This window comes from Hirundo rustica, chromosome Z, assembly GCF_015227805.2.
Source record: "Hirundo rustica isolate bHirRus1 chromosome Z, bHirRus1.pri.v3, whole genome shotgun sequence".
Taxonomy (NCBI): domain Eukaryota; kingdom Metazoa; phylum Chordata; class Aves; order Passeriformes; family Hirundinidae; genus Hirundo; species Hirundo rustica.
This window is the reverse complement of record NC_053488.1, coordinates 10,229,579-10,249,939: the sequence shown is the minus strand read 5'-3', so window position 1 is coordinate 10,249,939 and position 20,361 is coordinate 10,229,579. Positions and strand designations below refer to the sequence as shown.

Here is a 20,361-nt window from a genome sequence, read left to right as displayed (position 1 = left end):
GAACCACAGGGCATCCCTGTGTGGCTACAGCGTGGCAAAAACCCAGAGCAGTGGCAGGGGCACGGGAAGCGGGCAGAGGCAGCCCGACTCCTGAACACGGCAGAGAGAGGCTCCCTGGCAGGGGAAAGGGGCTCGGGGATCCTGGGATTTTCCCTGAGGCACCCCAGCAGATGGTGAAGGATCCTTTATTTTAGTGTGGCAGGATGCCAGTGAGGTCCCAGCTCAGTGGCTGCTCTCCCGAGCAGAGGCTCACTCACAGCACAAGAAGCAGGGCAGGAGTTCCCGCCCCAAGCGGCCGCTCGGCCGTTCCCCTCCAAAACCGAGAGAGCAAGAGACCTGGGAGCTGTGCCTGGCCCCTTTATCTGCAGCCCAATTTTAGAGTATCTCTGCCCCTCCAAGAGAAAGCCCCTAGCTGAGAGAGTAGCCAGCTGCACTCCTCCCCCTTCTGCGTAGTTACTTCTTTTGTCTCTCTTAAGTACCGATCGTTATTGTTTCTTAGCAACAAAAATGGGAGAAAATTCCCAAAGAGAAAGAAAATAAAAGGAAGAAATCCTAAACCCCAACAAGGTTAAAGCTCATCTGCCACTTTTTTCTCCCCTATTCTTGGGATGGCTCTTTTGGAGTCATCTAGCTACCCGAAAAGCTGTCTTGTCAAAGGATCAGATGACAAATTCAGTGTAATATCGAGTGTTACTAAACACCAGGCTCAAGATGTTCTTGTAAATTTGTAGCTAATGTTTTGAGAGGCCTGTGTAATAAAAGGAAACATGCTTACTTTCCCGATGCCCTACTTCTTTAGAACTTGTCTGCGTGCAATCTTCTTGTATGGAGGATTAAAATATTTCACAATCTGCACTGTTTTGGCTGTGAGTTTATCTTGCACCTCATTGTAGTCTAGTGTCCTGGTACCATGATAATTCTCAGTGTACACGTGCTAGTTCACTTCCAGGCTCCCCTCTGGAGTGAACCACATGACCCGCCTCATACAGAAAACCTGAACTCCTCTGTCTGGCTCTTGAGGAGAAGCCTGAATTGCATAATTTTGCCTGTTACTGCTTGGATGGTCCTTTATTTTAGTAAGCATCATACTTTCATGTTCTTGTGCTTCTGCATGGGCATGCAGCACATGCACCTATTCATGCTCTTAAAGGCATCATAGTAGGAGATTGCAATGCTGTTTTCTCATTTTTATGTAGGTCAAGGTGAGTTAAGACGTCTTGATACTCTAGATGTGCCATTTGGGACAACAGGTGCATCTGTTACAAGGGTTCATTTACATAGAAAATGAACCTTGGACACATATCTTCTGATCATCATTTACTTCCTTTTGCTGTGCTTTAGTTGACACAAGGTTCCTTTTGGATTAAAGGTAACTGGAGGGTACATTCGAGACAGATGCATCATGCCCTCTGGCAAAGGGTCTTCAGACTGAGGTGTTAGACCCAGTGCCGTGCACACAGTGTGAATGGCCGATACCAAGCACCACCAGCTTTTTGCAGCAGACCTCTCTGCACTTGTTGCAGCAGTGTGCTACTTGCTACTACAGGCACAGCTGAGGGACCTGAGCTGAGCACTAAAGTGCTGTGCGTCTGAGCAATATGCCATGCTATTCCTGGGCAATCTACCAACCCTATACCAGTTGTCTTACGATTTCTGTCCATAATGTGGTCTGAAAGAAAGACACAGAAGGGATTTTCAGGACATTTTCTCTTACATCCTAGTACTGACTGAGAATGAAGATGTTGGTCATGGGTTTTGCCATGGTTCAGTAAGAGCATAACACAATGTACCTTGACAGCAAATGCTAGATCCTCCTCTGAGTTCCTTCCCCTCTTCATCACAAAGAGAAAGACTGTTATGGTACCCAAACAAAACCAGCATAAGTAAATAAAAGGATTTTAGGCCATAGAGCAACTGGCCATCACATTAATATCAATTTCAGAGGAGATTAGAGCTCATCCTGCTTGATCTTGCACTAAAGTAAATGGAAAAATTACAAATCTAATCGAATCATTCTAGGAATGTACAGTATCTTGACTAAAAATAGGAGCAAACAGTGTAGGAGAGATACTGAGTTGCTTCTAGTCTCTGTGTCCCAAACTAGTGTGATAGCGATGAAGCAGATTAGCATGATGTTGCATCCTCGAACAGAGTGTGAGATGACCTGAGTTTGGCCCTACCAAGGCATCAGGGTAGAAGAGGCGTTGTGCAACATTGCCAGTATTGGTCATTTTATGAAGATAAGCCATAAGTTTCGCTGAATTTAATGAAGTATTTAATAAAGTATTTAGTAGAGTATGAAAAAAGATTCAGATGAAGTTTAACACAAGAAAGGTAATGTGCTTAAAACAGGTAATGATAGTGTACCTAGTAATTTTTAACTACCAACATACCTTCTTGGGATCAGTTTTGGGACTGGCTGGCTAATTTTTCTCATCCACTGAAGTTATTAATTCCTGGTCATAACACAGAAAGTAACACTGTGCTTGGGAAGCTTCATTACTTCATTGGAGTGTGATTGTCATCTATCTGGAGGTGTGTGTCGTACTGGAAGATTAAGAGGTATGAAGCAAAACAATTGGAATAAAAATGGCACAAGGTGAACATGCTATTGCTATAGATTAGGAGATCATAAACTGTAAATGACAGGCATAAAACCTTCATATTCTAGCTAGTCATGAAGTAAGTGTGGATAGGGTGAAGCACCAAGAGGAAAAGTAAGGGCCATTTCAGAATTATTTGTCAATGAATGCTCCTGTAGAAAGTGATCTGGAGCTTCTCTGGGATATTTCCTATCTTGGTTGATGGTGTTGGAAAAGCAGATAGTTTGAAAAGTCTGAAACACGTAGAGGTAGTGCTTTTACAGGTGTGTTTGTAGAAGCCATTAAAGAGAGCTTAGAGTCCTAAATGACTGAACACATGAAATCTTTTTTTAGAAGTTTGTATATATTGACATCAAAGTGCTAGTTTTCAAACATTTCAAAGTGAAATGTTGCCAGTTTATTGAAAGTTTTCTAGGGGACTTAAACCAGCATGCATTAGTTGTATGACTCAAAAGGTGCTTCCTTCCAAATACCTTTTTCTGTGCGTAAGTTGAGAGCTCACCCGCTCCTAAAAATAATAGGATGACTGGCATGGTACAGCTGAGATAACTTGGTGGTAAATATCAAGACATCGGTGCATCTGTTGGCATCATAATAGGATGCATTGTTGGGAATTTAGCTGCTTTAGTTACGTGTATCCTCTTCCTCTCTAACGCCTGCACCTCCAGAGGCAGTGTGTAGTGTAAACTTCCCAATGCTACCATGGTGAGGTGCTATTGAAAACCTTTTGTTAAGCCACTGGTCTGACTGCCATTGATTTCACTGGCAGTTGAAGCTTCTGAAAGCAAATAAAGACAAGATGTTTTAAGCAGAACTTCTTAGTGTAAAATAATGCCCATTGAAATCTGCTTAAAAAGATATTAACACCCCACCCCCAAAAGAGACTGGGCCTGCCCTGAAGGGAAATAAAAAACAAACTGTTCCTCTAACTAGAGAAACCACAGGATGCTTGTTTTGAATGTAAAGGGAAATTTTAAAGATCAGCCTAAAAAAAAAAATAATCAGAAAAACATCAAATCACAACATTACAAGACTGGTGATAAAAAGTTAGTAGAGAAACAAAAACCATGACAGCAATGTGGGGATGCAGCTCTTGGTAACTTATTTAGAAAACGTGCTTCAGAATGGACAGCTAACGAGTTCTGCTAGGCTAAGCATGGCGAGTTGTGATTTAGTGGTTTGGAGTGGAGGGGATGGAGTGGCTTCTTGGTTTTGGATGGATGGTGAACCAAAAAGTCACATCTTGTTTGCTGTATGAGGAACATTAAAAGTACTATTTGTATTTTGAAGCTAAATGTTATGCACAGCTCAGTGACACGTCCGTGTGTTGTTTATGTCTCCCCTTCTCATTTCTTTGTGGACTGTCAGTAATATCTCTGAACTCTGTTTTTCTAAAGCGCTGTGTCTGATTGGTCCTTGCACAGAAATTACCTACGTATCTAGCCTGGGATGTTTCTGAGTTTGGTAGCTTTTTATGTAGGGCTAAGAGTAGATTAAGTTAGATTTTAATTCAAAACTGGAAAATGCAGGCAGAAATGGGAAAGTTGATTTGGGTAATATTACTTTCTGTTCTCAAAATCCCTGTCTGTTATATTGTAGATGTTTGCAGAGATGATAAGATGTGGTTGTAACATACATGTGTTGTGTCCGGTTGTGTCCCCGCTCCGGGTGGGAGCTGACCCCCAGCTAGCTCGGGTCAACACAGACACAAAGTTTCCAGTTCGTTTTGGCTTCTCGGCTTAGCAGCTGGACCCAAAGGTGACAGTCAACAGCAGCAGAAGAGAAAAGGCTGGCTCTCAGCTTAGCAGGTTAAAGGATGTTTATTAGCAGAGATCTCCAAGCTCCGAGGCGAGCGGCTGAGAGCTTCCAGGCTGAGAACCCAGCAGCTGAGAGCTTCCAGGCTGAGAACCCAGCGGCTGAGAGCTTCCAGGCTGAGAACCCAGTGGCTGAGAGAGCTTCCTCCTCCCTCCTACCCCCTATAAGCGGGGGAGGGTCCCAGGGAGGATACAAAAAGACCACAAATCAGGGGTTTCAGGGGGTAACAAGGTGTGCCCACCCCCAAGCTTCAGACCACTAAAATCCAGAGCCAAAGGAATTTCCCCCAGGCTACCTATCACCTGAAGCCCTCTGCCGGAGATTTCACAATCCGGGAGGGACCCCGGGAGTGATTGACAAGCTGCCCCAGAGAGGGGGGTTGGGGCAGAGGGGATGTTACATGTCATGTGAGGTATGGGATGATTGACACAAAACACCTTATTATACAGACAACACAAAAGGGATACAGAATTGGGGATACAGTGAAACGAACCATAACATAAACTTCTTACAAAAATCTAATAAAACAGTTCTGCACCACCACAATGTGTTATAAATATGATAGACCAAATTTTAGAAATCAAAATTTAGAATTTTATTGAGAGACGAAATAACAGTCTCGGTCAGCCACGCTTAAAAGGACAGCGTCGAGCCCGGGGTCGGCGCTGGGTGAACCCGGTAACATACTCTGCCAGTATGTCACCCCCCCAAGTTCACATTTTTGGCTTGAAGCTGCCCCTTTTTATACATAGGATCGCTGAGAAAAGTCGGGGCTCCGATGTTTTCCCCATCTGCGGCAGCTTCATTAACTATTCATGTTCGGGTCTGGGTGTTCTGAATAGTTCTTCCTGGGTAGACAGTGACCTTAATCGTTGAGCCCAGGTGTGTTGTAGATATGATAATGTCTGGAGGAGTCGGATGAGATATGGATCTGATGTGATCATTCGGTTCCTGAGCTGTTTATCTGCTTCTTCCGTGGTTTTGTGTTCTTTTCAGAGTTTCCCGGCAGAGGCATTTCTATGTCATTCTTAGCATAGTTCTCGTGTCCTTTTCCTGGTACTGTGCTGCTAGCAGAGACATCCTGCCCCCTCCCCCCTTGTGTGGCTTCTGTCTCGTTTTCTTACAAAGCATTTGGGCAAATATAAAACTTATACTTTATATGGGTGTATTATAATACAGACATATTCAAACACGAATTAACTTTAGGACATATATCACACATGTCATATGAAGGACTTGATTATTGCTGTGATAATTTAGATAATACAACAAAATGAGTAGCAACTAGGGATCATTCACAAAAATAAAGATATGTATTTAATTAAATTACATGTTATTTTTAGTATTTAAGAACTTGCTTTAGAAATATTGTAGGGACTGTGCATGTTTAATATCCATTTGGTGCTGTGATAACACTGTAACTAAGGTAACAGACAAGAAAATAGGGAAGACTGGCAAAGCTGAAATAAATTTGTATGATTACCACAAAAGTGGCAAAAGTAGTAGTAGACACAGTGAAAATAAAATACTATATCCACAGGTTTGTGGATAAATGAAACTTTGAAACAACATGAAATCAAATGCGTTTTGTGTTGTGGAGAAAGTAACTGTGGAGAAAGAAAGCAGTCAGCAGTAACTGCTGATCTTTCCTTGGGGGATGAACAGCAGTACTGTCTGTGTAGTGCAGGGAGGACTATGACAAGTGATAATTTGTGTGAATAGGGACATTCCCATACTTGACACTGATGGAGACACCAAGCCAGGAATTCTCTTTTTCCCTGAGATTCTTTCCTTAAAGTTTTCTACTGGCATTATTTGATTTTTTTTTTTCCCCCCTCCTTGAGCTCTGTGAGAGCAGGAAGACTCTTCCACCAGAGTTACCAGACTGGAACTTGCAACACAGTAAATAATTTTCTGGACTACAATAATTCTGTCTGGTATGTGCTGCTTCTGTATTTGCAGCCTCATGCTTCTACTAAACTTTTTTTTTTTTTTTTTTTTTTTTTTTTTTTTTTTTTTTTAAATATATGTAACTTGGAGTGTAAATTACTTAAAAGAAAATGAAGAAAATGGTACTTTTCACAATTTTAATTTTTGAGTATCAGTTGACAGAGGGTGAAGGTCAGTCATGTCCAGGTGTCTCCAGATGAGGTAATATTCACATTAGTTACTCATGAACATGAATAGGAAAATCATGGCTATTTCACAAATGTGTACTATAATCTTTTAAGGCATGAGTAGTTTCTATTGCAATGGTCATCCTTCTACAGCAAGGCTGTAGTAGGTGTGAATTTGTAGTATATTTTTACATTCACCTAATCTGTTGATGCACTTAAAAGAGCTAAGCTTGGCTGGTGGTCCATTGTCAGAGCTAATCTAACACATTTGTGCTCCTGAAGATGCGGCAGGTACAAGGGAGGTAACGTGAGCAAGCCATGAGCCAAGGTGAGGTCTGTTAACATTGCCACAGCCTGGTCCTGCTAAAAATAGTTGCCGGTGTTTGGGCTGCCAAGACTTAAGCTGTATGATGATCATAATATAACACTGGGTGGTAGGGTGCTCCTACTGTTTTGGGGGTGGAATGAGAGGATTGTAGTGGAAATTATGAACCTCTCTTCTCCATAGCCCATTCCAGAGCCTGAGTGTAAATTTTTAATTATTATGGCTCAAAGCTGTTTCTGAGATTTCATAAAGCTTGTGCCTGAGATGTGTGAGTACAATTTTTTGGGGCAGACACTCCTCAGTTATGTGGAAGGGTGGAGAAGAATGTGGTCCAGCTCTATTTCTTGAGTCACTTGGAAAAATACAGAGAAGTTTGTCACATGTCAGCCACTGCTGTAGTCCAGACTGTAGTTTAGACACCAACCCATATTTCACACCGATAACTTATGTTTCTGAAAAGTAGTAGGAAGATGAAAGGGCCGTGGGTTTATTACTCTGATTGATCTCTGCTTCAAAATTATGGTGGTTTGGAGAAGCTTGGCAGGTAGAAAATGTTTTCTTTACTTAGAGGTAAGAATCTAAGTACACTTGGTATTTGCAGTGAGTTGGCACTATGGGTTAATTGAAATGTTTGATTTAGCCTTGGTCATTTGCTTTCACTACTCTTCCTGAACCTTTTTGTGCACCACTAGCTGTCCTAAGAACTTCTACAATAGAGGATGTGTATATCATATGTCTGCAGATCAGATCAGTATGTTTGCTTCTTTCTATTTGTCAAATGTTTATCAGATGACTAGGAAGAAGGGGAGTGGGGAGTTGATGACTTTTCACTTGTTTGGAATGAGAATATTGTAATGTCTGTGTATTTAAGGTAATTGCAATGTGTTGGCATTACACATCTTTCTGTTGTACTGCTGTACTGGCAGCAGTATTTTTTAACACAGCAGTATTTTCTGATCATTAGAGATTAGCCAGATGTCACGTGCTGTATGACAGAACATACCCAAATAATTGCTTTTTCAAATTTCTCCATTGGTTTTGAGTCCCATGGAATTATAGAATATCCTGAATTAGAAGAGACCTGTCAGGATTATCAAGTCCAGCTCCTGGCCCTGAACAGGACAAGAGTCATAGCACGTGCCAGAGAGTGTTGTCCAGTAGTATCTTAAACTCAGACAGGCTTGGTGCTATGATGAGGAGCCCTACAGAAATGGAACAACTTCTCAGGAAAAAAAAAACCTGTTGCTTTTGATCTGAATTCTAGTAATGTGAGGAGAGGCACTAGAAATTAAGGAAATGCCAAGTGAAGAGTTGTATCCACTCTGCTTCTCTTGGTTTTAATGTGTGTGTCTTCTTGAATTATTTGTTACTTTTCCAGCTTATAATGCTGGTTTGTGTTTACACGGACATGCTTACGTGTCAAATTTTGATACCAGCTCTAGAAAGTGCACCAGAAATTAGGGTCATTGCATTGAAACACTCTCTGCAGATTGGCTCTTAGGCTTTAGCATTTGTAGCTTGGTCTTGCTTTATATGCTAGACGAGGTTTTTGCCAGCCTAATTGGTTGCTGGCATTCCTGAATTTCCCAGCTGCTGTATTCAGCTGTGTACTAGAAAAATATAATGGAATACTGTTTCCAGAGAGCAAGAGGCAATTGTAAAGATGTAAATGCTTTATCTGGCACTTCAATAACATGTAAACTTCTAGTAACACAAAGAACTTTTAGGAACAAATTGTATGAGTACATTGCCAGTTTAAACACTGTAGTGAACATTTTTTTATTTAAGCTCAGAGTATTTGGAAGATGGACATTACTTTTATTTTTGTTAGTATGTGGGGTTTTTGTGGTTTTTATTCAGCCTTGACTTTCTTGGCCAGGAAGGGATGAAATTTGGCACAGAGATGGAAGATTTATTGTGATTCTTTTGTTATGGCATACTGGCTTACTGTGTTTGTTAGAGTGTGGGGTATTTTCTGTTGATTCATCAGCCTGCTTTGATCTCTTTTCACTTATTATGGCAAGGATGAAAACTTTTTAAAATATTGTTTGTTCTCTGTCAAAAGTAACAGAGCGCAGAAACACATAGTAAAACTTACATGATGGCTCTGTGACTATTTCTGAAACCTGTTACCATGTCACAGTTTTCAGCTGCGAATAGTGGTTTTCCTCAAAAATTTTAAAATTTGGTAATACCCTAAGTATTATTGTGATATTGTATAGAATATGATTTACTAAACATATGCAGTTTGTACATTGTTTTTCTCTTGATTCTGAATTGACAGCTGGGCCAGGCCTTAAAAAAGCAGCACAAGATCATACCAATGTAAACTTAAATTCCCAGTTCCCAGAGTTTTTGTGTCCTGGCAGCCTGGTCTCAGCACACCCTTTGGAGAAGAGGCAGGAGTGACATTTCTATGGGAAGACAGCAGCTTTTGTTGCTACTTTGCTGAAGGACCAGATAGCTCATTGAAGCAGTTCTACAACAGTGTTCTTGCACAGAATTAAGTCCCTAGAGGTTATTAAAAGCTGAAGTATTAATGGAGAGATGTATTCAGGATGGGGAGGATGGTGGTCAGGAAGCACAAATGGAAGGGTTTATTCAGAAGAAGCATGGGTCAGGGAAATAAAAACAAGAGAATGCCAGAGGACAGAAACCACGGGAAGCAAAAAGTGGGGAGAGGCTTTTTGTTTAGAATGTTAAAAAACTACTTAACCTGCTTTAGCGGGGGAGTGACAGTTAGGCTTTGGGCCAGGAGAAGCGTGGAGGTTGTAAATGCATGTGTAATGTGTGTTGCCGGAAAGGCAAGTGCTGCAAATGTGAAAGCGATGCTGCCCAGGGCTGCTGGCTGCTCTGTGAGTTCCCTGAGTGCTACACCTCGCCTGAGCTGCCGCTGGTCTCTTCCTCCATGTTACGGACAAATTATTGCACTCCACATGCTGTGTGACAGTACAGGGATTTGCTGTTAACTTCTGTGATGTGTCCCTGTATTCTCCCTCCTTCCTGAATCTTAACTAGATGTGAATGTTTAGGCAGCCTTTGTAATTAAAGAAATATTAAAGATATACATTTGTTACTCTCACTGTCAGCTGAGGTAATTTGGGATATCACTCAGGGTTTTTCTTTCATTCTGTTCCTCTGCAGGCTCTAGAATGCTTAGACTGTAAAAAAAAACCCTCTTTTTTTTTTTTTTTTTTTTTTTTTTTTTTGTGTGTGTGTGTGTGCGTGTTTGTTGTTGGTTTATTTTTTGTGTTTTGTTTTGTTTTGGTTTTTGGTTGCTTGTTTTTTGAAAGAATGTCAAATTGTGACTGAATTGGCTAAAACAAAAAGTTGAAACAATTGATGGAGCAGTAAACTAAAGGGGATTTGGGGGGCTAATAGCTTTAGAAAAGAAGAGAAAGTGCAAGGCAGAGAATGCCGAGACTGAAGCATGTGTGCCAATTGCGCTGTGTTTTGCCCTGAGCAGATGCCCAGCAGCAGCAGCAGCATATGCACAACTGCTCCAGGTTGGTCACTCATACTTTGAGAGCTGCACGTACTCCTAGGGGGTGGCTCGTGGCAGGTGGAGCAAAGGATTGCTTCATAGTATGGACCCTTGTTACAGCAGGGTATGTGAGGAGCATTGCTTTGGATTCGTGTTCTTTAGAAACCTCAGTTCTTGGTACTTTAGGGCAAAGCATGGATGTGAAATCAATGTGACACTTGGGTCTTGATCCTTTTGTGTCAGTGCACGGCTGTCCTGCGCTTCCAGTTGCTCTTTTGTACTGTGCATAGGAAAATTTAAAAATTGCACTGTATTATATATTTTAGAAGAAAAATCCTTATTCCTATGGAAAATTTAGTGGTTTTGTATTACTCTGTGGAGGGCTTGCTTCCTTTGGGTCTTGCTCTGGAGAATTCAATGCAAAAACACCTTAACTCAAGCTCTGCAGTCTGTGTAAGTAGCTCTTTCTTAAATAATGGTTTGTGTTGTTCCAGGCAGTTTAATTTTAGTTGGATTACCACCTGATTGGTGCCTATAAAAAATGAGTATCAGAACACAATTTTAAAGGGTGTAATTACAGTGTTCAGATGTGTAATGTTGTATCAGCCCAGAAGCAGGGACTAAACAAGCCTTTGTGAAGTGCACCTAAGGGGCCTTTAGCACCTGTGGGAATCTTCTGGTATTGGAGTTTTCTGTTCTCAAAGAGGGAGAGTCTTAAGTGGTGTGGCTTTCCTGAGTGGTTCTGTTTACTTACCACTCAATTTTCTGTTCATTGTGCTTTTCACTGGGATGCTGACTGTCCCATTACAGCCTCCTCTGGTGTGTCAGGTCTGAGCCACTTCACACTGTGTGGCCTGCAATCACCTTCTATTTATCACCTCATTTTTTTCAACCTTCTTCTTCCTACCCCTCTCTATATATCTCAGTGCAGGGATGAGAATAGGTTCTGGAAATTTTTTCATCCAGTTAATGAATGATCACTTGTGTTTGCTTTCTAGGCCGAATTCACCAAGCTATGGTAACATCCCTAAATGAAGATAATGAAAGTGTAACTGTTGAATGGATTGAAAATGGAGATACTAAAGGGAAAGAGGTAAACATATTTATTTAGAACTTTAAAAAACAAAATGTGTAATCTATGTGAATATTATTTGGAATTTGCACTGGAAACAAAAACGAGACATAAATCTTAATTTACTTCATAATTCTTTGGTTACAGTCTGTTTAGTACAGTAAGTGTTGAGCAAATTTTCTGTTTTAAATTTGAATTTCTGAGCTCTGTGTCATACCTTTTTGGCGGTTGTTTTCATCTATTGATTTTGAACCAGATTACAAAGGCTGATTTTGTTATCCAGTTCTTACAAGTAGAAACATCAAATTTTTACGAGGGAGAATGACACGCAGTTCAGACAGGAAACTAGTAGGAGAGCTAAACTAGAAATTTTCTTGTGTTTGTATTCTTGAGGAGTTTAACTGCCAGTTTGTTTGCTTATTCACTTATTCTTGGCAGCCATTTGCCAGCCTTGTTTTCCTTATGAAATAGTTTTTTTGTGTAACACTTTCCTACCTCATCTTCCTTTAAATTTTGGACCATGTTTGCCAGTTTCAGTTTGGAGAAGGATACCAGAACTAATTGCACTTTACACTTTACTGGTTTTGTGAAAACACGGGAAAAAGAAAAAAAAAAAAGCAATGAGAAAGTCCTGGGATTTCATCTGCTGAAGACACACAGAATCTCTACAGCACTGAGGTCTTTGAAAGCTTCAGCCAAGAGAATTAGAAGTCTGTAGAGACAAAGCTCTTCAACATTTTTACAGACTCATATTTTTAAGATCCTCCCCCTCCTCCCTTACATTTTATAGCAGTTTGGATAAATTTAACATGGTTGCAGCTATGGTTTGATTTTTTGGGGTCTTTGCAATTTGTTTCTTTTGCGCTGTCTGGGAAATTTAAGATAATTGAGATCTCCTTTTTATGTTACAGAATGTCTTACTATTTTGCAGTTATTATCAAATTACCATAATAATACTAACTACTTCTCTTTTAGTTTGATCAACTTACAAAATTCTGCTATCTATTGGTCATTTTTAACTCATCCCTTTACTAAATTATGTGTTTTCAAATAATACGAAGACCAAAGATTAGTCTATTTTTAGTGAACAGAAAATAGTTCAAATCTTAGAATGAACAAACTGTGGGGTAAAACCACTAAATATATTTACTGTTTATTGTCAAACATAACAAGACAGACAATTTATGTCGTGTCATTAATGTGTTTTATGCTCTCTTTCACAGATTGATTTAGAGAGCATATTTTCACTTAACCCAGATCTTGCACCTGATGAAGATATTGAACCCAGCCCAGAGACACTACCACCACCTGCTTCATCAGCCAAAGTGAACAAAATTGTGAAGGTTGGTAATATCTACGCAACATGTTCATGGTAACTTTACAGTAGCTTTCTACATGATGTTATTCTAGAATTTTTAACCTAACTTTTGCATCATTCATAACTGTGTTATTTTCTTTTTCCTGTAGTGAATAGGGGTTCCTAAATTTTTTTAAGAACAGGTTTGGGCGGAGAGGGAACTGGGAGCTAATACTTGTATAGCCAAATATCTTAATGAAGGATAAAGGAAAGGTTTTGGAGTTTTCTGAAGCATTAGATACAGTTCAATCAGCCTTCACCCCTTCAGTTTTCGTGGTGGGATTTGGTAGTAATAAGATCTCTTTTGTTCATGTTGTGTTATTTTCATTCACTGGAAAGAAGCAGAAGTGGGGCTGCAGTTTATGCTTTCTAATATATGGTGATCAAATAAGGGAGACTTCTTTCTTTATAGAGTCGACGAACTGTGTTGCCTTCTAAGAATGACCCTCCTGCCAGAGATAATAGAGGTAAATGTTATCTCTTTCCATTTCAATGAAGCAAAAAACACAGTAACATTTTAACCTCCTGTATATCTAGTATTCCTTAATAGTTTTGCATTTGTTATTTGGTATTAATGCCTGTGACATGTAAAAGATACGGTAAATAATTCCTAGAATTTTTCCTATGTATACTTAGGAATTCATACTGTACAAATAATCTTTATATGCAAGGTTAAGCAATATATTGTTATTAAAGTTACACTGAATTAACTAATAGTGCAAAAATTTGAAGATAATTAATTATACAATGTTAAATGATACATGGAGTTTTCAAATATAAGTGTCCTCAGCTTATTTGAATGTTTCAATACACACTAAGTAGTGCACTTTGAACTCCTAACACTTTCAATTTTTTAAACTTTTTTTGTTAACAGCCTGGTTTTTTGTAACAGTCTGTGTGTGAACAGTCATAAGAATATACAAATACTTAAGTCCTACAGGTTTTTTTTATCACTCTACAGTGATAAAACTGTAACAGTGAAACTTTAACAGTGAAAAATCCCCCCAAAAATTGCTAACAGCCTGGTTTTTTGTAACAGTCTGTGTGTGAACAGTCATAAGAATATACAAATACTTAAGTCCTACAGGTTTTTTTTATCACTCTACAGTGATAAAACTGTAACAGTGAAACTTTAACAGTGAAAAATCCCCCCAAAAATTGCTGAAATACCACAGAATAGGTGAAAAGTATGTATTGGATGAATACAGATGTAATGCATCTGTAATGTGTGAAAGAATAGTTACTGCTTATTGTTTTAATTTTCTCTCCTGTGTTCACTTAACTAACTTGTACTTGTGGTGGTGATGGTGATTCTTCCAAACATTAACCTACTAACATTTCTTCAGGCTAGATCCCAGTCCGTCTGTTTAAACTTGGAGAACAAGTGAGCTTGCATATCTTTGCAAGTGATCAGACTCTTCTGATTGGGACCACTTTTGCTCTTCTGCCATTTGGCTCTGGGGGTATCAAGCAGACTGAAAATACAAGAGAGTGTTTTGGAGGTTTTTTCCTACCTCGTGTTTAAATATGAGATGTCTTACTGATGGATTATCCTCACAGGCATACATTTTGTCATTTGTAGTAAATTATCTGTTTTATGAAATAACCCTGTAACTTGTATTTTAATGAGTACTATGTCTCTTACTATTCACTGTTGGCCTAAATATTTTTCTTTTTGGCCTTATAATTCAGCTTTTCTCAGCACACTCTCTTATTTTGTGTAATCAGTAAGCTAGAACTCCAGTGATATGTGGAATGATCTGGGCATTTGTCTTGTTTGTCCCATTCAAAACCTGTTTCTGTAGCTGTTTCCGTGTTATACAGTGAGCTGGCCTTCACTTGGAATCTTATCTCTGGCAACTGATCAAAGCTGATGCCTTCACTTTAGTACTCTCCTGACACACTCTGTTAGAAGTGTGTGCAGGAAATGGGCCAGCTGAAGCAGAGCTGATCGAAGCAACTATTTGAAAAACAATTTAAAGCATTCAGCTCTATCACACAGGCAGGCATGTTCACCACTCCCACTGCATTCACTGGGAAAAGACATCACAGCATCTTCAGAAACTGGCATTCTTAACACATATAGAATCAATGCATAAGTTTAGACATATTGATTGTATCTGTATTCCTTCTGGTACAGAGGCAAAAAGGCTTGTTTCTTCTACTTACAGACTGTGCTGCACTTCACTGGCTTTAATTTCTATTGCATTGCTCCTCCAGTGATCACAGGCTCAATGAGGTTGGAGCATTTTGTAGAATCTAGAGAATGTGAAACAGTGGGGCTTTTTTTCGTACTAGTTTTTTGGGTATAATTATGATATAAATAAAATTGAAGCACTTTATGCTTCAGGATTGCATATCTCCAAGTAAACACTTCATTCTGTGTGCATAATAAGTTGTACTAATTCTGCAGTATTTAAAAATATGCATGTGTGGCATTGGTAGTTAATAATCATGTTATGTTAGTGTGCAGCACTAGGATAAAAAAGTCTGCATACCAGATATTTTTACTGATAGGCTTTTTCATGAGTATGGCTCCTCCTCATCCACAGTAATTGTTGTGTTTAGAAAGGGGCCCCATTTTATCTCATCTTAACAAGGCATTTCAGAAATGGGTAGAAAGGTTACTCCTCCGTGTCCAGATGAGCTTTTTGCTTTTCCTTTGCAGTGGTTGGTTCTGCACGTGCACGACCTACTCAGCTTCCCGAGCAGTCTTCCTCCTCTCAACAGAATGGTAGTGTTTCAGATATATCTCCAGTTCAAGCTGCAAAAAAGGAATTTGGACCCCCTTGTATGTAAACCGTGTATCAAGGACTCATTCATTCTGGGCATTACATGTACATTCTCTTGGATTATGTTGTTATCCATAAATGACAAGTGGTCTACACGCTCAGTTGTCTGTGAGCTTTCTTGAGGAGCTTTTCAGAAAGCTGTGGCTGAACATACGTTCATTTTCATTGTAATTGTACTAGTATTTTGAATTTGTTTTTCCTTTGTTTTCTTTTAACCGTGGTGGTGTTGCTTAGCTTCTTTATTTTTTTGCCAATTTTTTTGTTTTGTCTGGGCTTACTTTTGATTCAAACCAAGAGATCACATGTATCTGTCCAAATATTTTTTCAAGGTCATATATTTTGGTTTGTGAAATTATTGTCCCATTCCCATGGCATTTTTCTAGTAAATTTTATGTATTTTAGAAATTTAAATGCTGTAATGATTCTATACTAATCAGATTTGCTTGAAAATATGGTTGATAGTTGATGCTTTCTGATTATTGATACATAAATTTAATTGAAGTTTACAGTGTAAATATGGAAAGTATTTTAAAACTGCATCGTTTTTCTTTAAGCACGTAGAAAATCAAACTGTGTAAAAGAGGTTGAAAAACTGCAAGAGAAGCGTGAAAAAAGAAGGTTACAGCAGCAGGAACTTAGAGAAAAGAGAGCTCAGGTTAGTATTTTTAGCTCAACTGGAAATCATGTGTCAGCAAGAGAAATTTGCAAAGTTTTTTGATTCTTTAATAATTTTAATGAACTGTGATAATCTTGAAATTACGTGTTTTCATTCTGCATACAGATTTGACAAATATTTTGGTGTTTGGTAGGATTGCTCTCATAACTACTTCTTTAGATGGCTTTCCCCCTCTTCTTCTTCCTATGGAAGTCATTGCTTTCAATTGCTGTCTTGCTGCAAGTTCTTCAGAGAACAACTACTGATGACAGCTATTTCTTAAGGAAACTGTATTTTTGACAATAACCAACCTTTTGACTTTTAGAAAGGTCTGTTATTCTACGGGAGGTAATACAACATTATAATAAATTTTTCATTATGATCTGTGATGCTTTATATGTATTTTTGAGGCTCAAATTTTAACAGTGACTCCTAATGCTTCTTTCTTTAAACCAGTCTGTACATTTGTAATTTCATCATGGCAGTAGGTTGGCAGCCAGTTGTTAAAAACTTGAGTGAAAGAAATGAAGTTGCTAATCCTTTGAGAAAAATTTCTTAATATTAAACGACTTCCTGTCACAATGGTGTAAAAGCTTTAGCAAAGCTAGGAGTATAATCTTGTTGGCAGCTGTGTGGGTATGCGTGAGTCTCTAAGGAGATAGTACCAGTCTGCTGCTGACATGAGAATTACCACCATCAAGTAAATCATTCATACAATTTGCTTTTCATGATTTAATGATGTTTCCATGTTGACCTAAAATCACCTATGTGAAATTTGTGTTTTATAACTTACATCTGTTTACACAAAATATTAATGTGTCTTTATGTGTGAGGAATGGCCATTTGTGGTTTTATATATTAAAATACTTCGAAGTGGTGTTACTTGTAAAATTTTCTTCTTATTGCTTCTGTGAACACTCCTCTTGCATCTGAGTCTTAAACTTCTGTATGAGGAAGTTGTTTTGTAATGCAACAATAATTCACCAAGCACTGACTTCTAGTATGCAAGACTTTTAAACAGAGATTGGAGAATATTTGGTAAATGCTTTCTCCACGATAAACAATACTCTTTTCTGAATGTTATAAAGAAACATTTTGTGAAGACTTACTGTCAGCATTTTTTAGTTCAGTGTAGTCAGTGTGAATGGCATCAAGGTACAATCAGCTTCTGATCACCAGGGTGGCTTTTTCTGAGGAAGAGGATTGGCTGTGTCACAAGTGCAAAGAATAAGCTGGCTCCCTTTCAGCTTGGTAACCCCAGTCCAGTGCTTTTTGAGAGTGCCTACACTGTCCATAGCCAGATGTGTTTCAGAAATTTTATATCATGTGGGGGTAGCCATGCAAAACTTAGTAGGGTCTGAGCACCAGACCTGGCTATTTTTAGCATCAGTAGCATGTCCTGAAGTGTTGTTAAAACAGGTATTTGCAGGGAGAAGGGATGGGAAGTTGTTTAATCGGTTCTACAGAAAACAGGGTAAGCTCTGGTTCAGCTTTTCAGTGCTTCATGCATAGCCTCTTGCATGTCCATTCACTCTGGTACTGAGGGCTCCAGGTTTAAGGATGGATTATCTTCTGTGCCTGTTATCTTCTTCTGTGCCTGTGTCATGGGCTCAGCTGTCCTGGCTATGTTGACTCTCTTGCTGGTCGGGTGAGGTGAGGATTAGAAAAGGACTTTGCTACATAAGTGCTGCTCAGGAGTAGCTAAAACATCAATGCATTATCAAACCTATTTCCAGCACAAATACAAAACAGAGCTGCATACCACATTATTCCATGGAGAAAAATGAGCTCTATCCCAGCCAAAACCATCACAGCCTGGATGAAGGCTATTGAATATCCTTCTGCTTAGCTGGGTGTCTGGGACCCTTGGAAGAGTTTGCAATGCATCCAAATATGTGTATAACACAGGACCAATAGTTAGGGCAAGGTACTTTAACTGGCTTGTATCCAGCAGGATTGTGTTTATAGCAGGTGGGGTTCCTGCAGTGTCCTCTGTGGCATGTGTTATACCTGTGTCGTGAAGTATCTGTGCATCTGTCAGAGTGCCATATCTGAGATAAGGAAACATTGACTATATGTTCCTTCAGTGTGAATGCGCTGGCAAAGGCCAGAGTAATTTCTCTTTCTTGAGTAGACTGTTAATGAGTCCTCAATAAGTATTTTCTACTTACATGAAATACTTATAAGTATTTTCTACTGTATGCCAACCAAAATGACATGGGAAGTATACAATTGTTTCCTTTATGGTCAGTAAATTAGCTACATCAAAGTGGAAAAAGGTGTTAAACTTATATTACACTTGCAAGAGACATTTCTGATGTTTTGCAGAAAAAAAAGATTTCAGTTAATGTGTATTTTTTTAATAGATAAATAATTTAGGCCTTTTCTGGGAGCAAAAAAGGTATATTAGAAATTCTGTTGCTTACTTTTTCCTAGGATGTTGATGCTACAAACCCAAATTATGAAATTATGTGTATGATAAGAGATTTCAGGGGAAGTTTGGATTATAGACCACTAACAACTGCAGATCCTGTAAGTATGCCAGCAACATGGAAATGTGTTATCCTTCTATGTTTTTGCTGTGTGTTTTCATTTTTTTTTCAATGCATGCTTCTCTCTGTTAATGCAAAAAATAGATATTTTAATATATATTAGTATTCAGTATAACATTGGTTTATTTTCCTGGTAATTTGTTGATACTGAAATGAGTAGGTTTTGGAAATCCTAATTTACTAAACTATTGTTATTTAGATATCCTTTTACTATTAAATAATGCCAATACATACTAAGTAGTCACCCAGCCTTTGTATGATAATTTTTCCCGGAATGCTAAGGGATGTGCACACAAAACCATGAAATTTATTTGACAAACCTTCAACATATTGATTACTGTTTGATCTTTGAAGGGGATGTGGTCTTTTGGTTTGCAGACATGTCAGAGGAGTGGAATGCTTAAATGATCGATACTGCCAAATTCTATAGAAATCAGAGAATGTGACAATTTCTGTCCATAGCATATCTACCCTGTTAAAGCTGGATTTGCTTGCATAGTCCAATAGTACCTATTGCTCTATTGGATTAGCTCACTGTCTGCAGGGAGTTTTGTTAATGTATTGTTCTCCCTTTTGGGTTCTTGGTTGCTGTGCAGGCACAAGACATTTTTATATGTTTGGATGACTCACTGTCCTGGGAATTTCTCTTTTTTTTAATGAATGGTTATTTAATTCAAAAAGAGAAGTCAAATAAAGTTAAATATTTTGTAACTGGAATTGGGGTATAGTTCACCGAAAGACTTTCCGTTGCAGATTGATGAGCACAGGATTTGTGTTTGTGTACGAAAACGACCACTCAATAAAAAAGGTATGATGGTTGAAGATTTTGTTTATTTGTTTATCTGAAAAGCTGCTTCTGATAGTAACATTATTTGTGTTAAACAATTCTAGAATTACTGATCAAAGACAAAGCTCTTATATTAGACAATATGTGTGATGAACCTAGAAAATTCATAGACTTGTCATAACCTGGGGAGAAAAGTAGTTTACCTGCCACAATTTTATGTATTAGGAGTTGAGGCACAAAAAGAGTCCATTTTTTTCCCAAGGTCATCTAGGATGTCTTTAGTTGTTCTGGAAATGAATTCTAAGGTAATCTCTTCAGTATTCTTACACTGTATTAGGATCACTGTTATTTGAAAGTATCCTTCAAGTAATCTGCTGAGGAGAGAGTTATACCATGAAAATTTTCATACATGCTTTTGTACATATACTGTTAAATTTCCAAGTGGTCTTGAATCAGACAATAAGGAAGTATCTTTTGACACAGTTGGTGCCTAAACATGTCCAAGACATTCTCACAGAGCTAGTGGATTACAAGCAAATGGAAGATTTGTACACCCTGGAGTTGTTGCTCAGAGCTGGCAAAGTTGCCCATGATAATTTCCCATGCCACTAACAAACTGTTAGGTACTAAAAGAACTCCTTAATGACTTTTCATTTTATGTGATGAGTGTTTGAAATATTTTTCTTAGTGCCTGCTTATCAGACTAGAATCTGTATTCAAACAAAACCAAAACCAAATAACAAAATACTGTTCAGCTTTCAATTCCAGTTAAATCCCAATCTTCCTAGGAAGTTATTTTACT

General features: G+C 38.7%; 1 protein-coding gene across 5 annotated transcripts in view; it reads left to right on the top strand.

Moving 5' to 3' along the window:
* Positions 1–20,361, top strand: part of KIF2A (kinesin family member 2A) — a 58,682-nt gene that overhangs the window by 12,867 nt on the left and 25,454 nt on the right. For 3 of the 5 annotated variants that reach the window (XM_040089461.2, XM_058424021.1, XM_040089459.2), the window contains exons 2-8: positions 11,343–11,437; positions 12,640–12,759; positions 13,186–13,240; positions 15,442–15,564; positions 16,120–16,220; positions 18,657–18,752; positions 19,526–19,580. In XM_040089461.2, the coding sequence (XP_039945395.1) occupies positions 11,343–11,437; positions 12,640–12,759; positions 13,186–13,240; positions 15,442–15,564; positions 16,120–16,220; positions 18,657–18,752; positions 19,526–19,580 (645 nt within the window). The remainder of the gene's footprint in view (positions 1–11,342; positions 11,438–12,639; positions 12,760–13,185; positions 13,241–15,441; positions 15,565–16,119; positions 16,221–18,656; positions 18,753–19,525; positions 19,581–20,361) is intronic. The other 2 variants (XM_040089462.2, XM_040089460.2) reach the window with 1 other exon arrangement.